The sequence below is a fragment of the Sebastes umbrosus genome, chromosome 1 (assembly GCF_015220745.1).
Source record: "Sebastes umbrosus isolate fSebUmb1 chromosome 1, fSebUmb1.pri, whole genome shotgun sequence".
Lineage (NCBI taxonomy): Eukaryota > Metazoa > Chordata > Actinopteri > Perciformes > Sebastidae > Sebastes > Sebastes umbrosus.
In genome coordinates this window covers 8523690-8542000 of record NC_051269.1, presented here as the reverse complement: position 1 = coordinate 8542000, position 18311 = coordinate 8523690, and the positions used below count along the sequence as shown (strand labels likewise).

Sequence of the window (18311 nt, the reverse complement as noted above, 5' to 3'; positions counted from 1 at the left end):
CTTGTTTTCTTTGCATTATTCCAGATCTGAAAACACTGCATCTTTTTTGTTATTTTGACCAGTTGTCATTTTCTGCAAATAAATGCTCTGAATGACAATATTTTTATTTGAAATTTGGGAGAAATGTTGTCAGTAGTTTATAGAATATAACAACAAATTTAATTTTACTCAAACACATACCAATAAATAGTAAAACCAGAGAAACTGATAATTTTGAAGTGGTCTCTTAATTTTTTCCAGAGCTGTTTACATATAACAAATACAAATAGTGCAAAGAAATAAATGTTGAATTGGAATATTTAAATGTATTTTGTGTATTTTAGATATTTTTTTACTTTTATTTTATATTTGTTTATTTTATTTGTTTATTTTATTTATATATTTATTTTATATTTTATTTTATTTTAATGTAGTTTGATTTTGTATGATTGTATTGTATGTTGTTGTGGTGTAAGCTGCTGGTAGAGGCTCCTCTCCTCCAGTAGGTGGCAGTAGCAGTAGTTAATCTCTTGCAGTAGTGCAGCGATAAAGACTTCCCGGAACCGGAAACAGGAGAAGACGCTGCTGGTGTACTTCCTGTTTGTGTCGGCGTGTGTGAATCGTTAGAGATTCCTTCAGTTCTTCTTCCTCACACGGATTCTTCATCAGCTCATAAACAGCAACAGCAGCAGAGATGGTGAGCAGCAGACCTGCAGTCTGACTCTGACAGGATCTCTTCACACTCACACACAGCTAGTTACCATGATAACCTGGTAACCTGGTAACCACAGCTGGTTAACTCCACCTGGCGGGTAACGGCTCAGCTCAGTAACGATGGACAATATAAAGCTTTGAGCCTCGCCGAAACACTTAAATAACATAATTAACTAATAATAGTAGTCAAACTCAGTGATGAAAGTCTTCTGTCAGCCAGGCAGAGCTCAGGTCCTTTAAGTAGCAGATTTGTGAATGGAGTCTGGTGTGAGATGGCTGCAGCTGTATTAAGCTTGTATTAAACAATACACTCTTTCAGGTTATGGATCCACATTATGTACAAAGGTAATAGTTAATATCAAACACAATGTTGCTCTGAGCTTACAGCCAGCAGAACAACCCTCTCTGATTGGTTGGGAGGGCTGAGTGATGTTGTATGTTGTTCATTCAGACAGTCCCAGATATGAAGTGATAGATTTGTGAATGGAGTCTGGTGTGGGCTGGTTGCACCTGTCCTGGCCTCAGTTCAGCCTCCTGTTTTAAAGTAATCATTTTAGCCATTTTATCAAATCAAACCTTTTATTCGAACTTAAGATTCACATCATGTAAAAATAATGTGAAGTCTTATTATATTAACAATACTATATATGTGGTTGAACTGCTGAAGACATCAGTCTTCATTATTTTATTTTTTTGTTTACGTTTTCATATATTTCAGACACCATTATCCACCTTTTTACAAAAATAAAACCTATAAAGATGTAATTTGAATTATAATGATTTCATAATATTGATTTAATAATGTTGTCTGAATGTTTGTATTGCGTACCTGATTCATTGATCATCAGCAGTGTTATTATAACATCTGTCTATTTCTACAGGCGAGAAACGCTGAGAAGGCCATGTAAGTACTGACTGTGTACTCTGTATATACTTTGTCTGTGCTCTGTGTACTCTGTGTGTATACTCTGTGTGTAGTCGGTGTACGCTGTAGGGGTGTAATGATATATCGATCTGGATCGATATATTGATTAGGGCTGTGTATTGCCAAGAATCTGGCGATACGATACGTATCATGATACTGTAAGCAAGGAGATATATTGCAATTTTTTTAGATCTAATTTAGGGAAAACTGTCATAATATAAAGAACAGACCACTGTATGTATACAACTTAAGTAAAAAAAAGTTGACTTTTATGCATTCAGAACAGAACACAGTCCCTGTAACATCCAACATCATTCACTACTTTTTGTGCAATCTGAGCTACTTTCGGCCACAAATCTTTGCATGTAAACTATTGATTAAAAAGCAATAGTGTTTTTGAGAATTGATACAGTGTCTCAAAACATAATTTTTCAATACTCAAGTGTATCGATATTTTCTTACACCCTTAATATCGATTCAGTGACCAACGATCCAATATCATCGATGCAAAGTGAAAACATCGATACATAACAGCTTTAAAGGGGATGTATCATGCTCATTTTCAGGTTCATGTTTGTATTTTGGGTTTCTACTAGAACATGTTTACATACTTTAATGTTCAAAAAACACATTATTTTTCTCATAATATCTGTCTGAATATACCTGTATTCACGCTCTGTCTTGAGCACTCCGTTTTAGCGCATTTAAAAGGAATGGCAACGGAATTGCGTTGCTAGGAAACTGCTTGGGTCCATGTTTACATCCTGTAAGCTGATGTCATTCACATACACTGCAACAGGAAATAAACTGGGAAACATTTAGTATGTTTACGTTTAAAACTGTGAAATGGTCTAAATATTGTAGATTTGTGACATCACAAATGGACAGAAAATGCTGACGGCTTGTTTCAAACGCACAGTTTTTGAATACGGGCTGTGTGTATTTCTCTATGGATTGAGTGTTTTGATAGTTTAACAGTTTTTATATATCACTTAAACCTGCTTTATAATATAAAAGACATGAAAATCTCACTTTTTACAATATGGGGCCTTTAAGATAAGCCTTTTATTTTTGAAATTCCCATGGCACGTCTGTGTCACCATTTCCGTCCAAGCAGATTTGGTTTCTTTTTGTGAGTTGATATAAATGTAACCGATTGTGTTAAATAAACATATGATATCGTCTCATATCGATCACAGCCCCCTGAATTCAATCAAATAGAAATAAGGGTCAGACAGTTTTATCGACCGATATTGGCCTTTCACGGATACAGTATATCGGTGTTGGCGAACATGTTCTCCGATTTGCGCCGATACAAACACTCTTTTTAAACGAACATAATTCAGTAACAATGTTTTGATAGTTCATTAATATTATTATTAACTAGTTTTTCCAGTAGAGAGCGCTCTGCACAACACTGTGGCTTTCAGCGTAAATAGCCAAGAAGAAGCTCTTGGTTGAAATAAACCCTGACTTCACAGAGTTAGATGTGAAAATATGCCGTTTCCCTCTTCCTCCTTTTTTCTCTCTCTCTCTCTCTGCCTGCTGAGCAGCTGAGTGGCTCTCGTTCTTCGGAGGCAGACCATTGAATTAGCTAAATAAAATGACAAACATAAACAAAATAAAAACAAAAATTCACTGACTTCTACTGGTTCTAATGGACCGTCATGTTCTGCTATGGTTCTACTGGCTTTAACTGTGTTCCTCTGCTGTGTCTCTCAGGACGGCTCTGGCTCGGTTCAGACAGGCTCAGCTGGAGGAGGGAAAAGTCAAGGTCAGTTTATACTCTGTGTTCTACAACATTAATTATTCTACAGTTTCTTCTGTAAATCAAGCCATCACTGTAGCCTCACTGTGGCTGATGTTCAACCTGTATGATGATGTTCACCTGTCTTCACCTGTCTGCAGGAGAGGAGACCTTTTCTGGCGTCGGAGTGCAGTGAACTTCCTAAAGCTGAGAAATGGAGGCGACAGGTACACACTACGTGGTACTAATTCAAGTATTAGCTCCACTTCCTTTAGTATCACCTGTAGCTGTTCTGTCAGCCAATCATACAGGTTTAGGTTTTTGATTATGACAAATAGATACTACTACATTTCCCATGACCATCTGTTGCTTTTGCCATGGGATTGTCTGTCTGTCAGAGAAATGCACCCTGTGAGTTGTAGTTGACTTCTCTCCTTCGGTCTTTATGTCCACAGGCTTCTTGTAGCTTTTCATCTAAGAACCAGATCATTTCTAACTCAATTGTTTCATGTTTCATCGCAAACTGTCAGCCGCACTGAACATGAAGCAGAATATCTAATGTGTGTGTGTGTGCGCGTGTGTGTGTGTGTGTTCCAGATCATCAGTGAGATCTCAAAGAAGGTGGCTCAGATCCAGAATGGTGAGTATGAGTCACCCTTCTACATATTGTGTTATAAGTAAGGGATAATGTACAGCAAGCCGGTCATTGTTGTGAAATAAACCATGACAGGGCAATGCGGCGACCCGACGACGGTCCTGCATCAGGGTTTATTTCACAACAATGACCCGCTAGCTGTACATTATCGCACTTATTACACGGCTACTTACTTAAGAAATCAATAATTTGACACAAAAACGGTCCGCCAGAGTCCGACATCAGAATTGCACCCATAGCAACGGTCTGTTATACTTAGCAACGGTCTGCTATAATGAAATAACAGACCGTAGAACGCCGTGATTGACCAATCAGAATCGAGTATTCAACAAAGCTGTGTAATAAATATGCATAGTGAATGCCCTATACTGGTTGAAACCCGGTAATTTGCAATTGAATTTTGCTATTAGCTGATCTGGAGACAGGTGACGTATATGGCGTCATCTTTCGTCACCAACCAACCCCCTCTCTCCCCGCCCCTCCTATAAAACCAACATCTTCCGTCCTGACACTGCAGGCTGTTGAGAGAAGAGTATTAATGAAGAGTAGCTGTTACCCTTTTAATTAGCCTGTAAAACGCTTATGCTAATAACGAGCATACACATGGTTAGGGTAGAAAACGCTGGGGTTTAGTTCCTCTTTAAATCACATTACTAAACTGAAACTCTGTGAAGGATCTCAGATCAGTTTAGAAACACGTCTGGCTGTCTCTCTCTCTCTGACCTGTCTGACTCTCTCTCTGACCTTTCTGTCTTTAACCTGCCTGTCTCTGTCTCTGTCTCTGTCTGACCTGTCTGTCTCTCTTTGACCTGTCTGTCTCTCTCTCTCACTGACCTGTTTGTGTCTTTCTCTCTCTCTGACCTGTCTGTCTCTGTCTCTCTCTGACCTGTCTGTTTCTCTCTCTTGCTGACCTGTTTGTGTCTTTCTCTCTCTGACCTGTCTGTCTCTCTCTTACATGTCTGTCTCTCTCTCTTTGACCTGTCTGTCTCTGTTTCTCTCTGACCTGTCTGTTTCTCTCTCTGGCTGACCTGTTTGTGTCTTTCTCTCTCTGACCTGTCTGTCTCTGTCTCTCTTTGACCTGTCTGTCTCACTCTGACCTGTCTGTCTCTGTCTCTCTTTGACCTATCTGTTTCTCTCTCTCGCTGACCTGTCTGTCTCTGTCTCTCTCTGACCTGTCTGTCTGCAGCTGGTCTCGGGGAGTTCAAGATTCGGGACCTGAATGATGAGATCAACAAGCTGCTGAGAGAGAAGGGTCACTGGGAGGTCCGGATTAAAGAACTGGGAGGACCGGACTATGCGGTAAATAGAGTGATGATGTGTTTGTGAGGTATAGTGTGATGACGTGTTTGTGAGGTATAGTGTGATGACACGTTTGTGTGTTTCAGCGAGTCGGTCCGAGGATGTTGGATCATGAGGGGAAGGAGGTTCCAGGAAATCGAGGATACAAATACTTTGGAGCAGCCAGAGACCTGCCCGGAGTCAGAGAGCTGTTTGAGAAGGAGCGTACGTAAATAAACCGTCTTTACTGCCTGATTTCTATCAAACCATCCGTCACTGTTCCATCGTCTGATCGGTTCTCTCTCATTATGTGACTCCCAGCTGCCCCGGCGCTGAGGAAGACGAGGGCGGAGTTGATGAAGGAAGTGGATGCAGAGTATTACGGTTACAGAGACGAAGACGACGGAGTGCTGCTTCCTCTGGAGACGCAGTACGAGAAACAAGGTTTGATATTTTATTATTTTATTATTTATAGGGTCAGGTTATTTTATTACGTATACAATCAGATTATTCCATTACATACGCTGTCACATTATTACGTATATTGTCAGATTATTATTTTTATTGCATTATGTATGCGTTCAGATTATTTTATGTATTCAATCAGTGTATTTTGTGTAGCTGTGTTGGAGGCGGCGCAGAGGTGGAAAGCGGAGAAGGACGCTCGTCTGTCAGGAGACAAACAACAGGAGGAAGAGGAGGAGGAGGAGGAGAAGAGCATCTATACCATCCACAAGGAAGAGGTGAACTGTCCCTTTACATTCCAGGAGTTTTGTAGAACAGCAGAAGTCTTTCAGCATCACCTCTTCAGTCTCCATGAACCGACTCAGATCTGATGTGCCTGAACTCAACCTCACGTCCTGTAAACCGCTCTTCCTGCCTCAATCGCTGATTGACTAAACTAATGAACTAATGGATTGAATAATATTATTATTTTGAGACGGTCTACAGGCGGTGGAGGTGGTGGGCAGGGCTAGACGTGGAACTCCCTGTCAGTGAGGTGTGTTTGTTTTGTGTGTTTGTGCAGCCTGATGATGAGGAGAGCCGGGAGGAGCAGGAGGGAGAGGAGGGGGGTGTCACCTTCATCGCACACGTACCTGTTCCTTCACAGAAAGAGGTGAGAGACACACACACGTCTGTCTTTCTGTACATGTTTGGGATGGGGGAAAAAATCAATTCACCTATGTATCGCGATTGTTTTTTTTTTAATGCCAGAATCGATATATTTGCTTCATTTGAGTCTATGTGGAGGTAGAAGGAAGTTACCGCTTTTATTGTAGTTTAGTAACGTGACGTTATATCCGTTCCGTATCCGTCAAAAGCAAAACAAACCACTGAGCCCAGCCGAGAAAGTATAAAACGTTGGAGGATCTGCGTGGATACGACCTGCACCCTCACATGTTAAATCCAGCGTGGTAAACACTACACATCCAGTAAAGTATGGAAAGACTTTGGGTTTCACATATTAAAAGCAGAGCTAGAAATCACGGCTAAAGCTGCATGCTAACTCTGTCACGGACAGGAAACGTTATCGTATCGCGGTAACGTGCGGTCGAGCCGGCCGTCACTCTCATCTCCGTGGTCAAATGGGCCGACGCTACAACTGTAGAGCACCCGTATACTGACATTTATGTTAAATGCATTGAAACGGCCCCGATGGAGCTGACCATGGATGGATAAAGAGAACGGAGCTGACGGGAGAGCTAGAGACCACCTTGGAGAAGTTAGAGGAAGTAGACACGTGTGAATACGTCCCCATGCACCATGAGCTACACCTATGGGTGTAGACCGCCTCTCTTTTAACCTGACCCTGACCCTGACCCTGGACCTGACCCTTAAAAACAAGTCTGAACATTCAGATAGTCCTTTGAAGTAGTAAGGACCGGACAAAATGTCCTCACAACACTCTGTCTGACTGGTCTGTCTCTCTGTCTGACCTGTCTGTCTCTCTGTCTGACTGGTCTGTCTCTCTGTCTGACCTGTCTGTCTCTCTGTCTGACTGGTCTGTCTCTCTGTCTGACCTGTCTGTCTCTCTGTCTGACTGGTCTGTCTCTCTGTCTGACCTGTCTGTCTCTCTGTCTGACTTGTCTGTCTCTCAGGTGGAGGAGGCTCTGGTCAGGAGGAAGAAGATGGAGTTGTTGCAGCGTTACGCCAGCGAGACTCTTCAGGCTCAGAGTCAAGCGGCAAGAACTCTGCTGGGACTGTAACCCGTCTGTCTGTCTGTTAACTGTCTGTCTGTTGATGTAAATATCAGCTAATTTTTATACTCGGCCTGTTTCTTATTAAAACATTGTTCAGCTCAGTTATTTGTTCTCGTCGTGTTTTGTTGGTTCTACAGATTTTAAGAGAACAGAGAATCTGCAGGTCTTCAGAAGCTCTGAAGATTTAAAACCACCACAAAGAAACTTCAAATCACCTCAAAGAGTCTCAAAACCATCACAGAGACTCAAAACCACCACAAAGAAACTCAAAACCACCACAGAGACTCACAAAGACCACCTCGAGCTGATGGTTTTAAAGAAACCCTTCTGATATTCTGTTTGGATAAAGGACACTAAAGGCTGTAATAACCTTTTAAAACATGTATTAGAGCTCCCCAACACCTGGAGACACTAGAGGCCTGTACTACGAAGCAGGATATGGCGTTGGAGAGGTAACTTCAGGGTTAACCCTTAAGGGTTTTCAGTCCTACGAAGCTGGTTCACTTCTTACCGGGGTAGATCACCATGGTAACGGATGCTGAACACAACCTGCTCCGGAGAGCTCAGTGCGCGGATCGTATGGTAATATTACACACATATGAAGAAGTTTAAGTCATAATCCAGACTAAAAACAACACAGTTTAAACTGACAGATGCAGGAAGGACAGCTGGCTGTATGATGTGGTTGTTTACTGCTTTGAATTATATTTTCATACTTATTTTTTAACTTCCTCTTGAGTCCGTTCCACACCGCCTGAGAAGGGGGACGCAGCTGTAAGAAGGAACAAATAGTCATACACGCCACAATGTTATTACTGGGCCTGATTAGGTGTAATCCAGTCATCTGTTATACATTTAAAAGCTATTTATATCTAGACGAGTATCTAACTTTTGAATGTTCCTTTAAATTAATAAATCTGTTAATTTACGCATTCACACATCCGGAGTTTTTTCTTTTTCCAGCTGTTCTTTTTGCATTTAGCAGCTTCAACTGTGTTACTTTTAGCCTGGATTATGTGTTCAATTTCTTCGTATTTGTCTAATATAGTTTACTCTTTGTTAAATGTGCCGCTCTGCCTGCTGTCTGTAGACTTGTTCATGTCTGTGATTGGTCAGATGCTGCAAACACCTCCTCGTTCATGTGAACGCGCTCACAGCCAGACTGAGAAACCCTGGGTTGATTTACCGAGTTGACAACCAGCTTCGTAGGACCGCTTAGCGTGATCTCGGTTGTTAGGGTTAGTGAAGCCAGAGAAGGAGAACATACCCTGGGTATGTTGAACTCGCTTCGTAGTACAGGCCTCTGATGAGTTCACCTTTAAAGTAGACAGCATGAGAATATGTTCTGCATCTTGGGTGATCGGATCACAAGTGGACAGCTCTAACATGTTAGTTCACACCTGTGAACTAACATGTTCGCACCACTTGTGCTCCGATCTCATTTCCCCGCTCTATATGCAAATAAACACGTAACCTACATCATTTCCGTTCGCGAAGACCAAATACATTGTTGTTTTAACTGGCGGGAGACGGCAGTAGTAATAGCCTATCCTTCAAATTCGTGAATTTAGGTACATTTTATGTACCTACATAGGTACATTTTATGTACCTAAAAACATAAGATTATTGTCTACCGGCGGCCCTCGGGGACCACCAGACCAGGCAACAGCAGCTCTGTGCAGCGCACCGCAACAAAAACACTGACACATTACCGACAGTATGTTAATAATGCACTTCCTGTGCCTAGTCCTATAGCCTGTACATAAGATATATAGTATTTTAATAAAATACAGTTGTACCGACAGAATACAATAGAACACAGAAGCCGTTTATTCACATGAGGAGCACAGTGAGACCCCGTGGATCCAATCGTAAGAGCTGTCCACTTGTGATCGGATCACCCAGGACGCATGTTAATACCAGGTCCTCTGTCTCTCCTATTTCTGTCTGTCTGTCTGTCCTCTTCAGTTTTGAGCTTCCTCAGAGTGCCTCTGTCTGTCTCATAATGTGGTTTCAGTCTGCCAGCTGATTGGTTGATTGGTTGCAGCATTCTGCAGCATGTGATTGGCTGATTAATGGCTGAACGCTGCATGTGATGTCATGTGAGGAGGAAACTGCCGTCAGCCGCATTTAATCAGTGTGTGTGTTTGTGAGTGTGTTTGTGAGTGAGTGAGTGTGTGTGTGTGTGTGTGTTTGTGAGTGTATGTGTGTGCGTGTGTGTGTGTTTGTGAGTGTGTGTGTGTCCTCTCCCCCTGAGGATGTCACGGCTCTGTCAGTATAAATGAGCAGCAGACAGCTCGTGTCTGACAGACAGACAGGCGTCATGTGGTGTCGAGGTTTCCTGCAGCAGACGGTCAGATCCATGTCGACCAGCCGTCAGGTCAGTGTGTGTGTGTTGGTGTTTTGTGTTTTGCGGGGAAAGACTGATATTAAGGGGACTCACCTCCCTTGTGAGGACCTGCTTATCATCCCCATTAAGTTTTAGGGTTCAGGCTTGGTCACGTGTCCTCCTGAGTGACAGTTCAGCTGCTCATCATCACCTTTAAACTTGTTTGATGAAGTTTTAAAGAACTTCCAAACTTGACTGTAATATAATATTTACTATAATTAATAGTGGGATAGATAGAAATTATATTTATAAAAACATCTACAGCAGTTATTACAAATACATGTGAAAATATTAGACTGAAATGTAAATGTGATATCCTAAAAGAAATTGACGACTGGAAATATTTTGGTCTCAAAGTTCATCTAATTTACAATGGAAGTTAATTACTTTAAGAATATATTAGTATATGTATATATGTGTATATATACTGTATATATAAATATATATTAGTATATGTGTGTAAATATACTGTATATTTATATATATATATATAAATATATACTGTATATATATATATTAGTATATACTGTATATATGTGTGTGTATATATTAGTATATTTACATATACATTAATATATGTATATACTGTATATTTTAAAAATGCGTGTATGTATATATTAGTATATGTATATACGTATATGTGTGTGTGTGTATATATATGTATATACAGTATGTGTGTGTGTGTGTGTGTGTGTGTGTGTGTGTTTATATATATATGTGTGTATATATATATATGTGTATATATATAAACTGGAAAAACAAAGTTTGGAAACTTGTGTTTGGTGGATTATTTCTCTGTTGTTACAATGCTAATTGTCATTGTATTTTACATCGTTGGAAAGCCTGTTTATTTACCTTCGCAATGATGTCCAACTTGTAAGGATCTTGCATTTGTGGGATGAGCAGCAGAGCTGATTATGTGGGTAGCGCCCAAGAAAAATTTGCCAAAATGCTCTAAACAGTGTATTCTCATAAGGCTACCAGGAAGCCTGCAATGACTACCCTTCACCATCAGGCCCATTTGCGCTGGTGTCGACAACACAGACAATGGAACCTTAACATGTGGGGGAATGTCATGTTCAGTGATGAGTCCCGGTTCTGTCTGCGAAAGTTGGACGGCAGGGTCAAAGTATGGAGACGACGCGGAGAACGCTATGCTGATTGTTGCACCGATGGAGTAACAGCTTTTGGTGGGGGCAGTGTCATGGTGTGGGGCGGCATCTCCCTCACTGGCAAAACAAGGCTTGTCATCATTGAAGGCCATCTCAATGCGGTGAGATATCGGGATGAGATTCTGCAGCCAGTGGCGATCCTATATCTCCACAATCTGGGACCTAACTTCATCCTCCAAGAAACAACGCTCGCCCCCACAGAGCCAGGGTTATCACAGACTACCTCCACAATGTGGGAGTAGAGAGAATGGAACGGCCTGCCAAGAGTCCACACCTCAACCCAATTCAACATGTGGGATCAGCTTGGGCGTGCTGTACGTGTTAGAGTGACCAACACAACCTCGTTGGCTGACCTGCAACGAATCCTGGTTGAGGAATGGAACGCCATCCCACAGCAACGTGTGACCAGGTTGGTGACCAGCATGAGGAGGAGGTGCCAGGCTGTTGTGGCTGCGTATGGATCTTCCACCGCTACTGAGACTCTTGACGGTAGATTAAATGAATAAAGTGTCAAATAGCCAATATGTCTTGTTTGTTCCTTGTTACTGATAGAGAGTTCAATCATCTAATCCACCAAACAACTCAAAACAAGAGTCAACACCAACAGGAGAATACACTGTTTACCATTGACGGAGCATTTTGGCAAATTTTTCAGCTGTGCTGCTCATCCCACAAATGCATGATCCTTACAAGTGGGACATCATTGTGAAGGTAAATAAACAGGCTTTCCAACGATGTAAAATACAATGCCAATTAACATTGTAACAACAGAGAAATAATCCACCAAACATGACCCGTCTTGTCTCCAACAGGCGGGCGTCCTCTTCGACGTGGACGGCGTCCTGCTTCGCGGCGGCTCGTTGATTCCGGCAGCTCGTCGAGCTTTCCGAAAGCTTGTGGACCGAAACAACAACTTCCTGTTTCCTGTCATCTTCGTCACAAATGCGGGAAGCTGTCAAAGACAGCACAAGGCCCAGCAGCTGTCTCACCTGTTGGAGGTCCAGGTAGGACAGACAGGTGTAGAACAGACCTGTCACAGAGAGAGAGAGAGAGAGAGAGAGACAGACAGGTGGCGATAGATGGGTGGAGAGAGATACAGAGAGAGAGAGAGACAGAAAGACAGACGGACACGCAGACAGACAGGTGTTTTATTTTCATGTCTGCTTGTTTGTTTTCAGATTATAGTATTGTTTTAAATCTCTGTGTGATTTAAAGTGATATGATCATGCAGTTTAGGACCCTTTCACACCTCGTTTGGTCCTAACCTTCTAACTCTCCAGTTTGATCCAAACCAAAAAGATTAGAGAAAGAGGATACGAGAGGACAGGAGAGCCCGTCTACTAACCAATCAGTGTCAAGTATCGGGAGATGCAGCTCATGTAGGTGATGATGGCGGGATGTAGGTGATAATATTGACAGGACATACGTAACGTAGACGGGACGTAGGTGACGTTGACGGGACGTTGACAGGACGTAGGTAATGACAAAGGGACGTACTGTGGGTGATGAGCGTAGGTGACGATATTGACAGGACGTAGGTGACGTTCACAGGACGTACTCGACGTCGACGGAACGCAGGTGATGATGACGGGCAGGGCCGGCGCGTCCATATAGGCGGACTAGGCAATTGGCTAAGGACTTTGGCAAGGGCGTCATGTGACTCTCTCTCTCTCTCTCTGTCTGTAGATCGCCCCGGAGCAGGTGGTCCTTTCCCACAGTCCTTTGCGAATGTTGAAGAGTTTTCATGATAAATGTGTGCTGGTGTCTGGACAGGGACCAGTGACAGACATCGCCAACACGTATCCTTCACATCTGACCTTTGACTGGCTTCTTCTCCATGGCAACAGCAGCTGAGGCTCATGGGAATTGTAGTATTTAGAGTTTCAATAATTGAAATCATCCAGGAAAGTTTCTGTGTTCAGTCATATATATATATAAAAACTATATATATATAGTTTTTAAAGTTTTATACAGTGAACCACAGCGAGTGTAAAAAGTCTGAAGGATTCACGTTTGAAGCCTTGACCGTGTTGTCAGTTTGGGTTTCCAGAAGGTCGTGAGCGTCGAGCAGCTCAGAGAACATTTCCCCCTGCTGGACATGGTGGACCACAACAGGAGACCCAAGCTATCTGTGAGTACTGTACCTGTGATGGGTGACTTCAGGTCTCTGACAGCAGCTCCGTAATCTAACAGTATTTTCTCTGTTTCAGTCGTCTCTTCTGAAGACTCTTCCTAAAATAGAAGGTAACTACACATCAAATATATAATACACTGTTTATGGTTTTATTTTAATATTCTGTAGTTTGTATTCACTTTATATTTATTTATTTCATATTCTTATCTTGGTATATCTTGTTTCCGCTCTTCATTCCTACAATGATGCTGTCACAGTTCACCTTTGTCTAAGTAAAGTCAAACAGAGATCTTTGTCAGAGTGTTTTCACAAAGTTTAAATAAAGGTTTAATGGAGGGAATGGACTTTTTTTATTTACATGAGACCTGAAAAGATATTTCGACACGATAGAAACACAAGCAAATAAAATAAATAATAATATAATTTTAAAAACATATAAATGGGCTTTAAAATAAAAATAAAATAAAAGTAAGCTAAATTGAACTCAATAAACAGAAGAATAAAGAAACACAGCCCTATCTATCAATTTATGTTTCCTGGCTCTTATTTTGTTGACTAGTCCTCACTGTCTTCTTGTGTTGCCCTAGCGATCATCCTGTTCGGAGAGCCAATAAGATGGGAGACCAACCTGCAGCTACTGATTGACGTGCTCCTGACCAATGGGAATCCAGGTGGCATGTATGATCCTCAGGTGCCGGCCCAGCTGCCGGTTCTTGCCTGTAACATGGACCTGATGTGGATGGCCGAGGCCCCTTCACCACGGTAACCAACACACAACAGGAAGTCTGTTTAACCTGTTAGCTCCCATATCGCCAGGCTAGGGCTGTCACAATATCAGAGTTTCACGACAACATTATCGGGGCCAAAAGAATTTATAATAATGATATTATCTATAAAAAATTTGAAAAAATATAAAATGATGCTTTCGGTTAAATTCATCTTTAACTTTGTTTATTGTACGTTTCGTCACTTTCTTGACAAATGAATTACACTCAAAATACGAGTGTAGGGAGGTGGAGAGAGAGTCTATAACCTAAACTGTATATATAAAATAATTTAAGAGGTGCTGGATTATTTACACAATATTATCATATGTGTATTATTAACGTGATATCAATATTTCATTTTAAAATATCACGGTTATCCACAATACCGGTAAATCATGTTCATGTTGATGAGTTTTGACCCTGCTGTGTTGCCATAGGTTTGGTCACGGGATGTTCATGCTGTGTCTGGAGTCCGTCTACAGGAAGCTGACGGGTCGAGAGCTTCAGTACCAGGCGCTGCTGGGAAAACCCAGTCTGCTGACATACCAGTATGCCGAGCACCTGCTGAGACTGCAGAACCAAGACCACAAGCTAACCACTATCTATGCCGTAGGGTAACTAAACCGTCCATAACACCATCTACACCATTTGGTAGCCAAACTGTCCATAACACCATCTACGCCATTGGGTAGCCAAACCGTCCATAACACCATCTACGCCATAGGGTAGCCAAACTGTCCATAACACCATCTACACCATAGGGTAGCCAAACTGTCCATAACACCATCTACGCCATAGGGTAGCCAAACCGTCCATAACACCATCTACGCCATAGGGTAGCCAAACTGTCCATAACACCATCTACGCCATAGGGTAGCCAAACCGACCATAACACCATCTACGCTATAGGGTAGCCAAACTGTCCATCGACCATCTACGCCATTGGGTAACCATACCGTCCATAACACCATCTATGCCATTGGGTAACCAAACCGTCCATAACACCATCTACACCATTGAATAGCCAAACCGTCCATAACACCATCTACAACATTGGGTAACCATACCGTCCATAACACCATCTATGCCATTGGGTAACCAAACCGTCCATAACACCATCTACGCCATAGGGTAGCCAAACCATCCATAACACCATCTACGCCATTGGGTAGCCAAACCATCCATAACAACATCTATGCTGTTGGGTAACCAAACTGTCCAAAACATCATCTACGCCGTTGAATAACTAAACCGCCCATAACACCATTTACGCCATTGGGTAGCCAAACCTTCCACAACATCGTCTACGCCGTCAGGTGACCTAATGCCATCTACTACATTGGGTAACAAACCTCCTCTTGTTGCCTAGTGACAACCTGATGACGGATATCTACGGTGCTAACCTGTACAACCGCTACCTGGGTCAGCAGCATGCTGCCATGACGACCACCTCCAAGCTTGTTGCCCAGGGAACGGGGAGTACGGTGACGATGGCTGTGCCGGAGGAGGAGTTGGTGTCTGCTGCTGCTCAGTGTCGCTCCATACTGGTAGGTTAAAGGATGTTTTCAACTCTGGTCTTATTTATTTAGTCATCAGTAATAATAACTTTGTACTCTCCAAGTTAATATCTGAGATCTGGTTACACGGTGACATCACAGTGATCACTAAAACTAAGTCTGACGGGTCAGAAATACAGTCGTAGTTTGCTGAGTTCCCAGTGACCCTCTGATAATAACATGTTGTATTAAAGTCTGTCATTAACACAGAGTTGCTCTACCTGTCTACAGGTGTGCACAGGTGTCTATAACCCTGGCTCCCCGTTGCCTAGCGACCGGAGCAATGCCATCACAGAGACGGTGTTCCACGGTCACAGAGATCTGGTGCTCGAGCCAGACCTGGTGGAGCCGAATCACGTGGTGGAGGACGTGGAGGCTGCAGTCGACCTACTGCTGCAGCAGGAGACCTCTGTTGCCTCCAACACCTGACCTCTGACCTCTGGATGGGCCGCTACTACCTGCAAGATGAGGGTCACGTGACCTTTGAAGACATCTTAAAGGAACAGTGTTTCAAATTTCGGGGATCTATTAGCAGAAATGGAATATCATATTTCATAACTGTGTTTTCATTAGTGTATAAACCTGAAACTAAGAAATGTTTGTGTTTGCGTTAGCTTAGAATAGCCGTTAATATCTACATAGGTAGCGGGTCCTCTGGAGTCCGCCATGTTGCTCCACCATGTTTCTACAGTACCACAGTAGCTCTAGTGAGAACCTTTTGCATTTTAACATTACCTGAAAGCCAGCGTAGTTCTCCGACACGCTTTTGAAACTGCAGTAGTGTCTGACATCTGTTGCTCCTAAAGTAGTGTTATTATGGTAAGGATGGCCCCTGAGCGAGGTGAACAGCGTTACTATGGTTTTGCACCTAGAGGCTCAGGTTACAGCAGTCTTGGAAAGGGAGGAGTGAGCAGAGGGGTTCTCAGTAGGTTGCAATCTGCAACCACACCACTAGATGTTGTCAAGTCCTAAACACTGTACCTTTAAGGCAACAGATAATTTTCTGTAGGGTTGTTAGCTGGTCCAAAGAACATATTGCTAAGACGTGAAAGTCAATTATATGTTCCATTGCAACACCAGCGGCCAGCAGCAGACCTACGCCTCCGCCATTTTGGACTGTAATCAAGTTGACTACCATAATGACGCTAGTTAAACGTCCGCCTACAAACAGCCATACAAAAGTAAAAAAAATTATATCTATTCTATTGTCATAATTTTAATGTGTCTGCCGAAATGGCCTGTGTAAGCAATACAAACATTATAAATATGCATACTATTTTAACTATTTACTTACTTACTTATTTATTTAACTTTTTTGCTCGTCTGCTTCCCAGAGGAGCATAAAGTGTCCCACGTGTTAATAAAAAGCCTACAACTACATTAAATCCTGTTGATGTCATGCTACTAGCACTACTAGCTACTGGCCGATAGCCGGTTGTTTGGGAACAGAGACGTTAATACATCCACCACGGTACAGGCTTACAGCATACAGCCCATGGGTGTATTAGAAGATAATAAAAGTGATGAATTACAGCCAATCTATCCATTATTACAGCCGCATACAGCTAGCAGGAAGCTATAGTGTGTTTATTATGCCGAGGAAAATAACTCTGGATTCAGCTATTAGTGAATTTTACAACTTTTAGGACATCATGATTTTTCATCATTTTGTTCAATAAATATAAATATGATGTGAGTAGAATGGACATTCCCATTCAAAATAGCATAGCAGGATAGTCAGAGCGGCAGACATTTTTGTGTGTACCGTTGCCATTGCAAAGAACTGTGACCATTGTAACGGGCTAACTCATTCTATTTCTATGGTCAATGCACAGTGCTGAGGGGCATTTTCTTTTGAACTAGTCAGATGACCACGGCAAACCATTATATATATCATTGTTATTAGTATTATATAATTTATAAAAATATATAACTTATTGGAATCTTGTTTGCATTGCCCATGTTTCTGAAACATCATTCATCACTTCATAAGCTGTCAGTGTTGACGTGTAATGGTCTGCGCCTGCCACGAAGCTGCCCCTGAAATGTAACTAGCTAGCTCAGTTGCTAGCGTCTAGCTGCTAATTCATAAAAATGGACATATTTTTTAAAAGGAAAATACCCGACGAGCAGACACAAACATACACACACTTAATATTGTTGAATGTTGTAAAACTACACTGACAAAAAATGCTTGTAATGGAAAACAGAAGTAGTGAATCTAATGGAATGATTAATGATTTGAAATACAAATGTTATTATTAATGCGTTAATAAAAGTAAAGAAATAAATTCTAAATTTTTATTTAAAAAAAAAAAAGATTAACATTTGCAATAGTATTGTCATTGGGTTTTTAAAGACCTCTTGCAAAAGGAGGCCCCCGGCCATAAGCTGCTATTTGGAGGCCGCATGGAAAAGTCTGGGAACCTAGAAAGTAAAGGTAAAACTAGAAAAGTGTACACTTCATAGGACAGCTTGGATTCAAACGTGCACATATTGTAGGGAGACACCACCGCAGTGATGGCGACTCTTTTCATTTCCGGTACTTCCCCGGATTTGTGTATATACACGTAGAAATTACACCTTCATATAATTGAGTGTTGAGATTTAAAGGGACTATTTGTAAGATTCAGAAATGCTGCTTAACAGCGACACCTGTGGCCTTGAAATCAACGAAAGTCAGCGTCAAGCTCGCGCTTGCTCGCTCTACATAGACATGAACGAGCATCGCTCATAACAGTGAGGCGACACACGTCAGCTAAAACCACAATATCACTCTATATTTCAGCTGCTT

General features: G+C 41.9%; 2 protein-coding genes across 2 annotated transcripts; both read left to right on the top strand.

The window, feature by feature from the left end:
- Nucleotides 1-521: 521 nt before the first annotated feature.
- Nucleotides 522-7600, top strand: isy1 (ISY1 splicing factor homolog). The gene is made up of 11 exons (XM_037769021.1): nt 522-676; nt 1575-1597; nt 3341-3392; nt 3527-3592; nt 3963-4005; nt 5207-5319; nt 5406-5523; nt 5620-5742; nt 5920-6041; nt 6326-6415; nt 7398-7600. Exons 1-11 carry the CDS (start codon nt 674-676, stop codon nt 7503-7505), a joined length of 861 nt encoding a protein of 286 aa, XP_037624949.1. The 5' UTR covers nt 522-673; the 3' UTR covers nt 7506-7600.
- Nucleotides 7601-8783: 1183 nt separating this feature from the next.
- On the top strand, nt 8784-16784 carry zgc:77375 (uncharacterized protein LOC402927 homolog). The gene is made up of 9 exons (XM_037794897.1): nt 8784-9879; nt 11873-12064; nt 12747-12859; nt 13098-13191; nt 13271-13304; nt 13782-13956; nt 14399-14575; nt 15331-15508; nt 15749-16784. The coding sequence occupies exons 1-9, from the start codon at nt 9781-9783 to the stop codon at nt 15944-15946; spliced, it is 1260 nt and encodes a 419-aa protein (XP_037650825.1). The 5' UTR covers nt 8784-9780; the 3' UTR covers nt 15947-16784.
- Nucleotides 16785-18311: the final 1527 nt, after the last annotated feature.

Coding starts and splice junctions, on each gene's coding strand:
- isy1 (XM_037769021.1), top strand. Junction 3,393..3,526: donor TGGAGGAGGGAAAAGTCAAG/GTCAGTTTATAC, acceptor ACCTGTCTGCAG/GAGAGGAGACCTTTTCTGGC. Junction 4,006..5,206: donor GGTGGCTCAGATCCAGAATG/GTGAGTATGAGT, acceptor GTCTGTCTGCAG/CTGGTCTCGGGGAGTTCAAG.
- zgc:77375 (XM_037794897.1), top strand. CDS start 9,781: ATGAGCAGCAGACAGCTCGTGTCTGACAGACAGACAGGCGTCATGTGG. Junction 9,880..11,872: donor CCATGTCGACCAGCCGTCAG/GTCAGTGTGTGT, acceptor TGTCTCCAACAG/GCGGGCGTCCTCTTCGACGT. Junction 13,305..13,781: donor GACTCTTCCTAAAATAGAAG/GTAACTACACAT, acceptor GTGTTGCCCTAG/CGATCATCCTGTTCGGAGAG.